The sequence below is a fragment of the Porites lutea genome, chromosome 8 (assembly GCF_958299795.1).
Source record: "Porites lutea chromosome 8, jaPorLute2.1, whole genome shotgun sequence".
In the NCBI taxonomy this organism is placed as follows: domain Eukaryota; kingdom Metazoa; phylum Cnidaria; class Anthozoa; order Scleractinia; family Poritidae; genus Porites; species Porites lutea.
In genome coordinates this window covers 16,550,966-16,566,204 of record NC_133208.1, presented here as the reverse complement: position 1 = coordinate 16,566,204, position 15,239 = coordinate 16,550,966, and the positions used below count along the sequence as shown (strand labels likewise).

Sequence of the window (15,239 nt, the reverse complement as noted above, 5' to 3'; positions counted from 1 at the left end):
ACTGAAATACACTGAGAAAACAGGTTAGTTTTCAGGACTGCAAGAAAGAAAATACACCAAAGTTTCTATGCGTCGAATTCCACTTAAGATTAATTTGAGTTATTTGGAACTTCTGAATTAACTAACATATCAGGGTTATTAAAGGGTTTGGTTTGCAATGTATTTGGTTTGAAATATACTAACTTTTATTTGAATTCAAACGTACACAATTGTTTTATTTCTCACGCAGGCTATTCGCTAAACACCAAACCTTACGTTCCTTGTGTCGGATTTTCAGTTGCAAGTCTAGATCACTCAAACTTCGGCCTTTATAGATTTCAGACTTTTTTGTTAATTGTCGTCATAGTGATATCGATTATACTTGAAACTGCATTTTGACAAACTCTATTTCATAGTTAATCACTGGTGATGAAGGACAAGGAAATTAAATAACTGTTAAGGCGATTGAAAAATATCGGTACGGTCTCCCGAAAACTGCATCGAAACACCTTAATTAACTTAAATTATTTAGAAATATTATAATTTTTGATAGCAGTCGCTGGCGATAGTTATTTGATTATCAAGTAAAGCGAGACAAAGGAGGAAACGGAAAGGGAAGAAAAAAAAAGTTTTGCCTTCCCATTACCCCTTGCTATTGCTCGTTCCCATTATTCTCCACTCAGGCCCAGGACTGCGCTATGCAGAACCTTGAACAAAGCCTGCGTACGAGGCAGTAGAGTTACTACCGGATGTGGGGTGTTATTGATCTTCATCTAATACCTTTTGTTATAGTTTATGACTTCTAGTGACTTTTGGCATCATACAACAATATTAAGCACTTAACAACTGTTCCCGAGGAAAGCAAAATTTACTGTTTCTCGAGGGAACAGTCTTTAAGTGATCTGTTATATGGCTGAAAATGTTGAAGCTGGAAAACATTCTTTAAACCTCGCTGTAACTGCAGTCGTCGGTCAACATTCGCGAGTAACAGTGCACTGTTACCCCTAACGTCATAGATTTTGCAATGTTGCCCGCTCAGAGATTTTGGCCGGAAACAGTTTCATTGTTAGATGCGATGTGACCTCGAAGTAACCAATGAGAGTGCGCGCTGTAAGAAACAAATTTCCAGCTAAGTATATAACACTTCAAAATGTTTAAGGGCGATAGCGAAGTGAATATAAATAAAAATTGACTATATTGCACCATGGTAACTATACTGTAGTTTATTTAAAACACTCATAAAGTCTGGCACCTTTACTATCGATTACGAGTACTATTTAAGGCACGTTTGTGCGCACACTATTATAGGAAAAAAAATGTAAAATATATAATGTCCAGCGCAAATAAAGAGAAAAATGGATTAAGAAAATTGCGAGAGAGATTCTTTGGGTCGCTTGGGTTGCGAGCTTTGTATATAGTATTGATTATTCAAAGTTGAAACATCACGGTCAGATACATCATTTCCTTATCATATCATGACCCAGGAGTCATTTTATAAGTTAAAGGTTGAGTACATGATCGTCCGCGTGAACGAAGTCCTGAACAGGACTGTTGTTGTTGTTGTTGACAGTGACAGAGGTTTCGAAAACCTGTGCGGTAGTCATCTTCAGAGTCAAAGTGAGTTGTATCACGTCAGTTGTAGGTATTAAACTCGGGATATTGACCTGTTTGGTCAATTAATCCTTGATCTTATTGGTCGTATGTCAGTTAAGCCGTGATGTTATTGGCTATGAAGACTCGTAGTGTCATCGGTGCATTTCGATCCGTCTATTGTCACAGTTAAACAGTCGTTTAACTGCTCAGGCTTTCGAAAGATTTAGGAGGACGAAGTGTCGTAGAAATGCACCGAATGAAAGCGATGGCTGTTTTTTGTTTAGAGTAGGAACTTTATTTTTTGTAAGTGAAAAAGGGACTTTGCAGTGTCTTTCTGAAGATAACTGCCGACATCGTCCTCGCCAAATTTTTGTAGACTTTGCATTGATTTTCCTGAGACGAATAGGCCCTTTTTAGAACTGTTGCTTGTTATCACTTAGCAACGGCTCGCGAGATCAAGCGGTCATTTACATCACAAAGCTTTGAGTGCGATCACGGAAAGGCTTCCCAGGGAATTCAAAGGTAAAGCAGCGTTAAATAGGCGTTTGCGCATTTTTTTTTTTTTAGCAACTTTTCCTTTTTTCCTTTTTGTTTAATATTTTTATTCCGTATATTTTTCTATTTTGACTTTGGTATTTATGAATTTTCGACCATTTGCGGGGACGCACGTACGTATTACCGAACAGGAAGCTATACCCCCAAACCATATAGCCTTAAACCGTGCCTTTCCTGAGACCCTAACATCTACGTTCTTTTCAGCCAAGGCAAGAACGCAGAATGACGGATCAAAGTGCAAGACGACTTGTCCCCTCCCCTTTTTTTTTGCTTGAGTCGCGTGGTTGGCTTAGGAAAACTGCTAACAAAAACGATAGCCCCATTTTTGCATATAATTATATATAAATATTCAACTGATAACTTTATTTTATTCTACTTGAGATAAAATTCCATAGCAATGTCACCGTCTTTCATTGGCGAACATCGACATACTTTTAAAGCAATTACCGTGCTGCAACTTTCACATGTAATTTCTATATCTTTCAGTTCGTCTTACAGACCCTATGCATAATACAGTGGAACCTCAATTTAAGGAACTACTACAAAACCAAGTCCTCGAGATAACAAACGGTTATCTATACTCCAATAATAGTAGAATACTAATGAAAAATAACAAAACCTCGTTATAACGAACAAATTTTGTCAGTCCCTTGGCCCTTCGTTAAATGGAGGTTCCACTTTAATGCGTTTTCGTTTGACAAGGTAGATATTTTTACGCGTTTTGGCCTTGCGTCCACTCTGAAGCGATCAAACGAAGGTTTAGGAAAACGCTATCGAAAGGGGAAGATCTGATTGGTCAGTTCTTGACAGCTCAACACCAGACGAGCCATAGGGGGTTCTTGGGGCGGAATTCAAATTTATGAGACGTTAGTGCAAGCTCTCCCTCCCCTTTTCCCTTCCCCAACCCCGCATCCCCGGGAGAACTTGCTCGCAAACGAAATGCAGGTCCAAGAATGTCCTAAAAGGCAATTATAGACACAGAACTCTTGATGGGTTTTTGCCAGCGAAAGTTAAGGAAAGCCGAGGTTTTATCATAGCGAATTGGTGCGGAAGGGTCCTTAGTTTGCTATATGACTACAAAACTTACAACAAATATATAGATCTTCTGTTTTACAAGAGCGTGTGCCCGCATGTTCGCCACGGCATGCAGGCGTTACAGGAGAAGAACTAGAAATTCCTGTTTGGCAGAACCTCGCGCAGCTCGTTGGGGATGGGAGGGCGGCACAGAACTGGAGTAGCCTCGGCTTGGTCGTTATATTCTCTAATATACATGTATCAAGCTGTGCTACGTCGGTTGTTGAAGAAACGACACACGTTTGAAATTCTTTCAATATAAACACAGGAAACCCAGTTCCACCTTAAACAATATTGATGAGAGTGTAAATGGGTAAGAGACGCGCCAAGCAGCAGAATATATCAGTCATTGGTCTATTCAAGTTAGCTGGACGGCATAAGAAAATGGATGACGTTTTCGTATACCACGAATGTCAGAGCACACGCTGGAGTCACTCTGTAAAAACAAAAACAAACAAACTCAATCACAAACAACGTTTGTCTCGTACCTTTTACTATGTTTGTTTGTTTGTCTGTTTTTTCATGTGCCCCCCCTATACGTTTTGTCTAGTTGTTCGTTTTAACTGTATCAGCGAGTTGTTCTCAAAGCTCCGAACTTCCCTGCATATAGTACAAACATTGTAATCGTCATCTTTAACAAGTGGACACCTTTATTAAACGACCTCAATCACCCCTTTGCAGCCCATGTTTTGCCTTTCTTGTTATTTTGTCTGTGTTTACTAGCGGCCACCCGTAAATGTAAGAGAATGAAGGAATGAGACATTTCGGTGTGAGCGTCAGGGCTCGCACACACTGTCTGGTTGGCCGGCAGGATAACGGATAGTGCTTTATCATAATGGTCAGTTTGTTTCCCCGTTACGGTTACAAGCCAGCAACTTTGTTGAAAGAATAGAAAGTGAAAGATCAATACAGATCAGGGTCGCCCTGGTATAGTTCGCCTGAAAGGACGTTGATTGCTTTATAGTTTGATAGAATGAAGAATTGAATGAAGTGTTCTTCTATGAAGACTATCAATTAGTTGCGTTTCCACGGCCACACCCAGTGGGTAATTTTTGTGATCTGTTATTGAGCGACCACCTTCATTAGGCGGCAAGTCTTTTAAATTCCGGTCGAGGGTGACCATTATAACCAGGTCAAACTACAGTTGTCATTTTCTATTATCACTTCAACTTTCCATGTCTATTTTTATGTGTTGTTTGGTTTGTCTGTTTCTCGTATGAGCCTTATTTCAGCCAAATAAAGCAGCTGCTATGCAGCATGTTGGAGGCCCGGGTTTAAATCCCGGCCGGTCAGAGAGTTCATTATCAAAAGAAAATGCCACACTGCTGTCTGTTTAAGACCTTGACTCAGACCAGACGATCGGGAAGTGGCGTTAAAAATCGCAAAAGGCAATCATAATATCGCGGATTTGATTATAGTCACATAGATATCTGCGCGTTATGAATTCTTAAATTATTATCATTATTTCTAAGCCTTTGGCCTTACTTGCTTCATCCTTCCTCTCATTAATAGTTCATCAAAAGTGGACGAATAGTAAGTACTGAATCTTCGTTTTGAGCCGAATTTTCGTCCCATTTCGTCTCATAGATGCAACGAAATTTTACCGATATTCCCTCTCAAAATTCGTGATTTTTTACGAATTTCGGGGAAGTTTGATATCATTACTTTCGCATAGTGTTGTAAAACAACCAACTGCCACTATTGTTGAAAAAGAATAGGAAATGTTTCCCAGGTGGTGTGGTCTACCGCCTGTTTTGTTTCACTAATCATACATAGTGTGGGAGGATAACAGTAAGCTCATGAATAGACCAATAGCGACAGCCAGTAACGTCCTCGTATGCTACCTTCCGGGTTTGTTTGTTTGTTTGTTTGGCTTTTTCACGCACAGTTGCATAAACAACTGCACTGATCTTTCACGTGCGAAGACCGAGCTTACTGTTAAAAAGGACAAGTGCTGTTGTCTTTTTATCCGCGACATTTACATTACAGTTCTGGCCCCGGTTGATTAAATGTTCTATAGCACAATCCACCGGATAAATCACTATCCAGTGTGGATACGCATTATGGATACCAACTGCGTTATCCGCTGGATAGTGATTTAGGCAGTGGATAGCGTTAGCTACCTTTTGAATAACTAGGGCCTGCCAATTAGTCACTGTCATCCAGACAGGTTAAAACCTAGGAGCTCTTTTGTTGGAGATCTTACCTGAGAACATTAGGAACCAATCCTTTATAAAATCCCCTCACTCCTTCGTATCTAGAAAGTCGACAAAAAACCTAACGTCAGAAGGCGACTGTTAAAGGTATAAATCTTGGAGCGCTGGAAAATTTCACTTTCAAAAACTACTTTCAACAAAAAAGAAAATCGACGCAGCGAGTCCCTCATCTCACCTGATAGTTTTACGGATAACGTCCACTGCTCCATTGTATTCGGCCGTCGTGTATTGATTCTACAAAATAAAACAAAACAAACCAAAAAAATATTGCGATAAAGGAAATGAGCTCTGATGAATAACTTAGCTTAAAACTGTATAAAAAGAAGAGGGAGCTTTAAGAACTGAACATTTTTTACTTCGTGTTTAAAATAATTACTAGGATGAACTTTTTCTTGACACTTGCTCCACAACTAGCCGTTTCAAGCTGAATCAAAACGCATTCTAAAGGTTTTAAAATTTTCGGACAATTTGGTTTCTCGCATTAGATCGTAATCAACGGTGTATTTCAAAAGTCTTTAGTCTCTATTATTTGTTTAAGGTGATTCCCTGGTTTTGCACTGCGCATCTCTTACTGCGCATAACAAGATGGCCTCCGTAAAAAAGAGCATGTGAAGTAACATTATTAAAATGAAGTTGACCGAAGAGAAACGCTATTGCAATTTTTGCTTGCGGTTGTTTCTTGCCGAGGTGAGACTCAGTGGGGTGGGAATGTGCATAACGTGAGCAGAACGCGTGTTGCTGAGTTCCTCACGGAGAACCTCGATAGTGGATGTTTAATTTGTGCTTATTCACTCTGATTTTCATTTAAACGCTTTCTTTATCACATTGTGTCCTAAATGTGATATCTCGATGTAAATTCTATAAAAACGGATTTTTTAATACTTTCTTCCCCCTTTCGCATACATTCTATTTTTAAACTCGCCCCAGTCCTCTCTCAAAAATCAAGGAAAATGCATTTGGTGCGCACTTTCTGCAGCTCTACTGCAAAAACGAGTGCGGTGACCCCCATTTTTTATTTCATGATTTTAATAAGGGCAGTGCTTCCTTTCGGCGAGAAAAAAATTGGCACAACTCTATGTTCAGTTTTTTGGCAGTTTTACTAAATTGTACGGATTGAGCTATCACTTATCGAATAGCGCGTGTCCAATTTAATTCTACTTTGGAGCATCTGGTACGTAAGTGGATAAACAATACATTAAAGTCAAATTCTGTGCGATACCACATGCATCATTGAAAAAATCTTTCCTTTTTGTCTAGTTTGGCGCTGCGCGCGGTTTTTGTCAAAGGGTCCAAAATAGCCGTATTTGTCAGCATTGTGACGTCAAAACGAGCACGGTGACCCCCACTTTTTATTACCTTGTTATCATCTTCTTGACTTGTTACGTCAGTGTACCAAGTTTCATCTACAATCTATGTTAGGTTCTTTTACTGGGGAATCACCTTAAGCAAAAATACATTCAAGCTAAAGTAATATAAAACTTACATTTTGCAAAATTTAAAATCAGTTAAAAAGCCAAAAGAGTACAAAACTTTAAATTCTGTATACAATATTAACATAAGCGTTAAAGAAAGAAAAACAACAACAACTTAACATAAGATTGCTACGTTGTTTTATTTAATAAAGAGCGTATTGATGAAACTATTTTTAAAGCGCTGGGTAGTAACCCATAGGGAGATGGCTGCTTGGAACTCGGAGGCGCACAGAGCTTTCTTTTGTTTTGGAAAGAGTAGGATACAATGGGTGGCTGGGCATGCTGCTGTCATAGTAGGTAGAGTCGGAACAAAACGGTAACGTCCTGATTACAACTCCCTCGCGCTTTTGACTCTGCTTACGACCCCGAGTTTTGATGAGTTGTAAGCGTTTTAACGACTGCTCTTACGACTTCAACCCGGACTCCGTCGCTAGGGAAAAACAGCTGTAAGTTTATATGCGTTCATAACTTAATAATAGGCCCTTTGCAGCTAGCCATTCAAGTGATACAAAAAAAAAACGTAATGCTAGCGAGCAAGAATCGCACTGGGAAAAGACAAACAAAGGGAATTACGATTTTAAATGACGTGAGCATTTAGACTTGCCACAAGTCCACTGCTCGAAGCGAGCGAAAGAGAAATCGCAAGACGAGCGCCAACTGACCACCGAACAAGCAGATACCGGAAACGGAATTCAGAAAGTCTAGTGAGCCTTTTGTTTGTCTTGTCTCAGTGCGTCCCTTTCTCTCCAGCATGGCGGTTTTGTACCACGTGAATCACTACCTGAAAAGTGCCTGTTGGAATTAATCTTGCGGACAGAACCTTACACTGAGAGATAAGTAGGAGGTCTATTTACCTGTAGTCTTGATCTGACTACTTGATACGGATAGGTGGCCGTGGCAGCGAAGATCTTTGATAATGATGCCATTATCAAGTACTCTGTTGAACTCTAGAAGGAGGAAGAAACAATGCACATGAGAGGACGAGGCCGAGATCCTGGTTGCTCGAGCCGAGATCTCAGCAAGCGGGTCAGCCCACTTTCTCGTATAAACACAAAGTTCCCCAACAGGTGCGTCTTAAGCTAAAGATAGGTTGAGATAGAAGGAAAATTTCAAAACGCTGGGCCGATGTTTTTAGTTTGACAGGACTCAAAAACGATTGACTGTGGTTTGCTCACACCTTGAAGAAAGGCTTTAGCAGTTTTCTTATTATTCAATGACCTGTTACTATAAGTGAACAGCTCCATTAATTCTGGCAGAGAAAGACTGCTGGTAGCCTATCCAGGCATATGCCAGAATCAATACTTAGGACTCTCAGGCTTTTAAGTTGACTGGTCGGTAAAGAGGGGACCAATGTTTTCAAATTTAGCAGTGCTATTTGAGGAAAATCAATTAGATATCATTGATTGTGGTTTGTTCGTGCCTTAGAGCTGTAGTTGGAGAATGAATTTCTACGAAATCATGCTCTTGGTGTTCAAAGGTTACACGTATCATATACATCAGCGAGTAAACCTCCACAATTTTTCTCGTGATGATGCGCCTTTTACGGAAAACAATAGTACTGGTCCAGCGGGGGAGGGGGTACTTTTGAAAATTACGGTGGGGGTGTGCAGCATGCTTCCTGAAAGCCTAACCCTACGTCAGACCAAAAAACGTGATTTGTCCTGCCTTACGTCAGCTTTCAAGAGACGAGTGATAGAAAGAAGCACAACATATCCAAGAGCCTTGTTTTAGAGAGGAAAAGCTTACTCTGTTTCACTCCAAGAAAGGGGTCAACAGCCGTACCCTGTGCAAACTAAGCCGTGCAATTTAACAGTATATAGCTTATATTAGGTCGGTATCACTTTTCTTAGCAAACTGCTAGATCTTCACATTCTTAAAATAAGCAGCAACAAACAGAAATACCCTCTCAAGCAGAGAATGCAAAAACAGTATGCTAAGTAATTATACAATCACATCCTGTTGTAATAATGAAATCTATAGTTTCTGTACTGAGAAGTGAGCATCCTTGCTCGTGAACGAAACTTAAGTTATGATCAATGTGAACAACCACTTAAGACTGACTTGTTAACTTACCAATTTTTTATTGATTGGTGTACCAAAGTAATGGCTGTAGCCTTTCTTAAGTTCTTCATAAGCCATGAACTGGAGAGCACCATGTGACACACCAAACAGTCCGGGGACGTAACCCTATTGAACAAAATACAGTGTACATGTAGCAGACATTCCATTGCGATTAAACATTTCAAGTGGGCTAATTTTGTAACTTGTACCATTTGCACTGAGTCAGGCTCTAGTTGCTCAAAAAGTTGATAACGCTATCCACTAGGCCCCAGTTTCTTTTCCTAAGGTTGATAACGCTATCCACCAGGCCCCAGCTTATTTTCCTAAGGTTGATAACGCTATCCACCAGAAAAATCCTTACCCACTAGATGGCGTAATTAAATTTCCTCACACTCATTTACTGGATAATGATTTATCCGGTGGATAGCGCTATCCGACAGAAAAAAGAAAATCGTCATCGCTCGTTTACGACCCCCACAAAACGTGAAATTAGGCAATTTTCACGTCGTAGTCGTGCGGTTGCTGCAAATACATGTTCAAGAAAATGTGGAGAGTTGTTGCTTTTTCCGCCATAAAACCTCTAATTGTTTTTAAACGTTCTTGTTGCCCTAATCACCGTGATTGCGTAAATGTCGTAATACTGAGGACGCCGTTTATGTCAAGCAACATTACTTAGCATGGCAAACTTACTTTGTATAATCCTCGGAGTCCCTCGTGTCTCCAAAGTTTAAAAAGGGCATCTAAAAAGTAAGAATTACGAAACGATTTTATAATAAACACAAATACATGTAGGATCTATGTCTCTGTAAATCAAGGTCACATAGACATTGTGTCAGACAAATAACTGTAATAGGAGGAACTCGCTATTTTACCACTACAACAAGTAAATGGAAAACGGCTTTCCATGTTCCCTTATTGGAAAATTCCCGGGAGCAACGGAACATTTGAAAAGGTGGCCCTGTTTTTCCGGGACGAAATATTCCAAACAGTAGACTGCTTGCAGTCCGCCTTTTCTCCTAAAATCCGTCTAGTTCTTATCTCATCCAGCGCGATTGCAAACCACGACGTTATTATTACAATAAACTTTGCAAAGAAAAATAAGAGACTGCTCGCAATCTACCCAAACGGAGATTCGTGCTCCATTTGTTAATACTTATCTTTGATACCAGTTTCAGGCCTTCGCGGCTGTTTTTCGGTAAGTGGAACTGATTTGTAAAACAAATAGTAAACCCCATTCCGGAATGAAATTTACTGGGCCTGAATTTTTCAAACCATTCACCCAACCCGTGAACCGACCGGTTTGCCCATTCACCACTTTAGAAACGACCAGAGAACTGGAGCCGAAATGCGTCCCGCAAGTGTTTCTGGGATTGTTACTGGGGACGCGCCAGTCAGCTATTGGCCAATTTTTTTTCCTGTCCCTGGTAACAGTCCCAGAAGTCTTTGCGAAAGTTAAGTTGGCCAAGTTTCCTTCTTTCTTACCAATCATCCCTTTGTATTGCGGTGCTTGAGTAACGGCAGCCGGTGAACCAGTGTACTGAAGACAGAGGCGAGTCTTGATAACCCATATTGGATTTGTCACTGTTAGTGTTCCAGTTCCTAAAAGGGAGGAAAATACATCAACTTAACTTATAAGAATGATGGATACTGGGTGTCACCCAATCCTCTCAACCCTGTGTATAAATCATCACGGACAGACAATTGGGGATGACACTGTGTAAGGGGGCAGAGGAGTTTGGTTTGAACTTGATTCCTGTTAGATAATTACATAATACAATGCAATACAATAAATTTTATTAGCTCTCCCAAAGGACTATTCTGAAGTTCATTTACAAATGCTAAAATGAAGGGGATAAGAAGAAAAAGCTTAAATTGATTACAATCTTAGTACAGAACTAAAAGCCTAAACTATGCGATTACATTTACGTTATCTCGTTGGAGATCTAAACTAAACCAAATATTAACTGTTTAACGTATGGGGTCTGCTCCCGCGATTCGCTCTTCTTAAAGGCACACAGTGACGGACTATTATTTTCTAGTGTCTGCAGTCAGAGAGTTCCAGGCACTTACAGCGCGATAGTAAAATGACCGTTGCGCAGTATCTGTTCTGCAAAGAGGGAGATTTAGATTGTCCCTTTTCCTCATGTGGTAGTAGTGTACGCCCGATGATGATGATGATAATGATAAACTTTATTTCAGTGTCAAGCCTTCTAGCTGGCCATGTAAGGCCTACTAATAGGGGACACCAAATTAAAATACTATCAGCTCTAACTAATTAATATTTATATATAATTATATATAAAAAAAGAAAAAAAGGAAAAAAAAACTCTTGATCGCTTACTGAGTTTACTACTCAAGTACAACGGAGCGAGGCTATTAACAATTTTGTGTACTTGGGTAGTATCACTTGTCATTTGTCTTTAGTAAACTCCAATATTGTTCAACTGTCTGGAGTAATACCAGCAGCAGCAATATTGACAAGTTACAAAAAGTCCAAAACTTTGCTGGGCGAATTATTCTGGGACTAAGAAAGTATGACCATATTTCGGATGGGTTGCGATCATTGAAATGGCTTCCTATTAGAGAGAAACTCATTCTAAATGACGCTACTATGATGCACAAATGTATTAACAAGCTTGTTCCAGACTATCTTGCTGATATGTTTAAATCACGTTCTCAAGTCCATAATAGACAAACTCGATCATCTGGTGCTTTGGATATACCTTTATGTCGCCTGTCAACAGGGCAGCGCTCCTTTGCTTTCAGAGGAGCCAAACTCTGGAACTCCTTGAATGATAACATTAAGTCCTTAAAATGCCCCAGGAATTTTAGACGTCATCTTGCAAATGTTTTATTAAGTTGATATATTATATTATTGATATATATTTTGTAATTATAATATTATTGTATTTACATTCTCAATTAATTTATATATTTGTATTTTTTTTATTCTATTGAGCTGAAAAGCCCACTTAGGGAGCATCAATAAAGTGTATGTAAAGTGTATGTATCACGGACTAATAGCTGATCTTTGATGGAGGGCCACCCTAATTCCCAAAGAACAGGAGACGTGATTAAACTTTTTAGTATCTGTTAATACGCGGGCGGCGAAGTTTTGCACTAATTGTGGTGCGAGAGTTGTGTTAAATGTACCTGCTATAGCCCCAGCAAGAAGATGCTTCTCTGCTCCAAGAGGCTTATCTGAGTCCTTCTGCATCCAAGCTTTTAAAATGTTATAACTGTATGAAGAAACCAAAAACTATTTAAAAATAAATAAGAACTGATGCATGGTACAAAATAGCTTCTTGGCTCATGCCTTTAAAAATTCTTTTTTACACAAACAGCAAAACCTCATAACAAAAACAAACCTAGTTTAAACGCTCTTTAAAACCACGGCCTTAAAAACTAACGAGAAGGTTCTGTCGTTTCAATCCATGCTTGTTTCCACCTTGGCCGGGATCCCAAGTGCTGGGTTTTTGCCCTTGCTACTGAAGTATACAAATGTACAAATTTAACAGAGAAGAAAACAGGAGCAGTAGGAACTCAAACAGATAGGGAAGAAGAAAATGGAAAGAAAAGAACCTCCTAGCTGCTCAATTTGCATATACCCAGTAATGTGCAGTTAAATATGTACATAAATCTAATGAAGGTTCAAAATAAAGAATTTTGCACAAAATATTGTTTTGTTGCCTATTCTAATAAATTACCTGAAAAAGTACAGTCCCCATGCAGAGCCATTACCCCATACATTCGGAGTCACACCCTGGAATTCATAAAAAAAATAACTTGTACTCATTATCATTTAAAAAAAGAAAAGAAAAGAAAGGTGAGCTAAATAGGTTAGCTGATAATCTTATAGCTTTTTTTGTCAAAAACTTTGTTTATTGGTAGATTAAGTCTTCACTGTTGTACTTTGGGAACTAACTTGTATGAAGTCTTCTCTATTTGGATTGCACAGAGAGAATGGACAATAGCGAAAGCATGACCGGAAGGGGGCACAAGGTGTGGTGACCTTCACTGACCATGTTGTTGCATGCTGGTGTTTTGTTGTGTAACTAATAATACAGTGTAAAGTTAACCCTTAACAGTTGCATAATTATGGAATGATTGTTCAAAATTCCCAAAATGAAAACGATTCTTCCTTGCTGAATTCACGGCTACATGTAAGCTTACCAACTTCAGAAAAGTATTAAAAAATCTGTATTTTTTCATGATGAATCAAAACAAACAAACCAGTCTCCAACCACAGGGCTGTTTTTACTATAAAATTTACTAACCTGGTATAACCCCTTTAAACCCCCAGTTCTGACAATGGACTGCACTGCATCAACTAAACCTCTGTATGCTGGCAACTTCCCACTGCCATCATTAACTAATAATATTAATGAAAACATTCAGCTAAAAAAATGAAACAGTCACATTAAATGTATTAAAATAATTATTATTTTGTTTTCTACATGCAGATAGGGATTAACAGCAAATTAAGCCCAAGAATTGTAAGGACTTCAAAAGGATCCAAATTCTTGGCCGTCTTAGTGCTGCAGTACTCAACACAGTACCTGTACATTGGGAGCAGTTCACCTGAAGCAAAGTACCAAGCTTTTTGAAAAAAAAATCCACTTTTCAGCATAAAACAACCAAATCTGTCTATTTCATGTAAAATCAGGTGAAAAATTTGGTAAAAGGTCATTTTTAGGTTTTTTGATTAACCCATATTATTATTCATTCAAAATATTTCCCCCATTCTGATTGGCTAAAGGCACACGCATAATTTACCATAACCAGCTACTGATGACCAAATTTGGAAGAATTTTGCAATCAATCAACCGATCACGTCAAAAGTACAGCTTTCTTGCAGGTTAATGCACCATTAATAGAGAAGACCTGGGGACTAGGTTGAGTTGTTTTGGTTGTGAAAACAAAAATGGTGGACATTTCTCTCGTTTCAAGATTAAGAACTAGGTGAAATAATGGCTAAAAACATGGTGCATGTAAGAACAGCAAGAAAGCAACTCTAAGGGCAACATCTGCTATTTAGAGAATATTTGCCGAGCTGAACAACCCTAAACATGCACTATCCAAGATGAACTTAAGATCGATGGAGGTAAGCATGTTTCAGCTATGTTTTTAAACTAGGAATTACTTTTAATGAATAATAAAGCATTCATTGAATTCAGCTTTCGTATCACATGAAGAATTATGGAGGTCTCAGAGGGTGTTATCCGCCTCAGCCAACCCTCCTCGATCCACAAAATTCTTTATAAGATACTCAGCCTCATTTATTAATTGTTAATTTAATGAAAAGAAACATAATTCTAATGAAGATGATGTGAACCACAGATTGGGGAAGTACAGCTGTACAAGACCTGTTATCTTCCTCTCTTTCTAAGTCCATCATGTTTCTATTTTCTAGCTCACCATAGGCCTTGTGAATAGTTGGTCACCTGATCAACTTTCTATAAATAAATTAATCCCGAAAGGCTTAACTTTGGAATAATCACGTTAGCAGGAACTGAAAGAGCATAAATTATTAAAATTTTGTAACTTGTACATCTCATATACTGTACTATGGCTGTATATCTCAAAAGCAACGGTTGCAATGGCCGCCAAAAATTAGGGGGATTTGTTTTTGAAAAACCCATCACATGTACAGGTATGAGTCTTTGGTTCTCCTATGAGAAGGAAATCTGGAGTATGTTTACATGTAGAGGTATGAGTCTTTGGTCCTATGAGAAGGAAATCTGGAGTATGTATATGTACAGTACCGCTCAAATTAAAAGTAAGTTACTAGTCTAGTTTCACTTCTCATGAGATGAGCGTCTCATCTCTAAAGACAAGTGTCTTGTCTCGAAAGACAAAAGAATCGTCTCATGAGAATTACTTAAGTATTAATTTTGGAATATGTTAGGGAAGCTCGACATCTCCAGGACTGAGAACGAAAATGACAACGAAACTCTCTTGTCAAAGCGCTGTCGCGATTGAGCTTGAAAGTGAAGTAAAGTTTTAAACAGTCTGGAAATAATTCTCGTTTACAAACAATTTAAACTTCTTTTAACTAATTTGGTCCGTCTTAAAGTCAGCAAAAATCCAAGGCAAAAAAATTGCACGTGTCAAGTTACATGTAAAAGTTGTTACCAATCAAACAAATTTTAGCGACTCTGCAAATGCAAATTGTGTGATTCCAGAAAATATCCATACCCCTCCTCCCCCCCCCCAATGGATGGTTCTTCCAATTAGACCCCCCCCCCCCACCCCCCAGGAATTTCCTATTTTCCTTTTGATGGTCTGA

At 38.9% G+C, this 15,239-nt stretch overlaps 1 protein-coding gene across 2 annotated transcripts in view; it reads right to left on the bottom strand.

The window, feature by feature from the left end:
• LOC140945809 (solute carrier family 25 member 32-like) overlaps positions 1-15,239 on the bottom strand; it is a 127,266-nt gene that overhangs the window by 107,906 nt on the left and 4,121 nt on the right. Inside the window, exons 2-11 of one of the 2 annotated variants that reach the window (XM_073394860.1) lie at positions 13,228-13,322; positions 12,658-12,713; positions 12,104-12,189; positions 10,433-10,549; positions 9,641-9,690; positions 8,963-9,076; positions 7,744-7,836; positions 5,593-5,651; positions 5,408-5,458; positions 2,476-3,637 (exon numbers count right to left, since the gene is read on the bottom strand). In XM_073394860.1, coding sequence (XP_073250961.1) covers positions 3,565-3,637; positions 5,408-5,458; positions 5,593-5,651; positions 7,744-7,836; positions 8,963-9,076; positions 9,641-9,690; positions 10,433-10,549; positions 12,104-12,189; positions 12,658-12,713; positions 13,228-13,322 — 794 coding nt within the window. In that variant the 3' untranslated portion in view covers positions 2,476-3,564. Of the gene's footprint in view, positions 1-2,475; positions 3,638-5,407; positions 5,459-5,592; positions 5,652-7,743; positions 7,837-8,962; positions 9,077-9,640; positions 9,691-10,432; positions 10,550-12,103; positions 12,190-12,657; positions 12,714-13,227; positions 13,323-15,239 lie in introns of those variants that run through there. The other variant, XM_073394861.1, reaches the window with a different exon arrangement.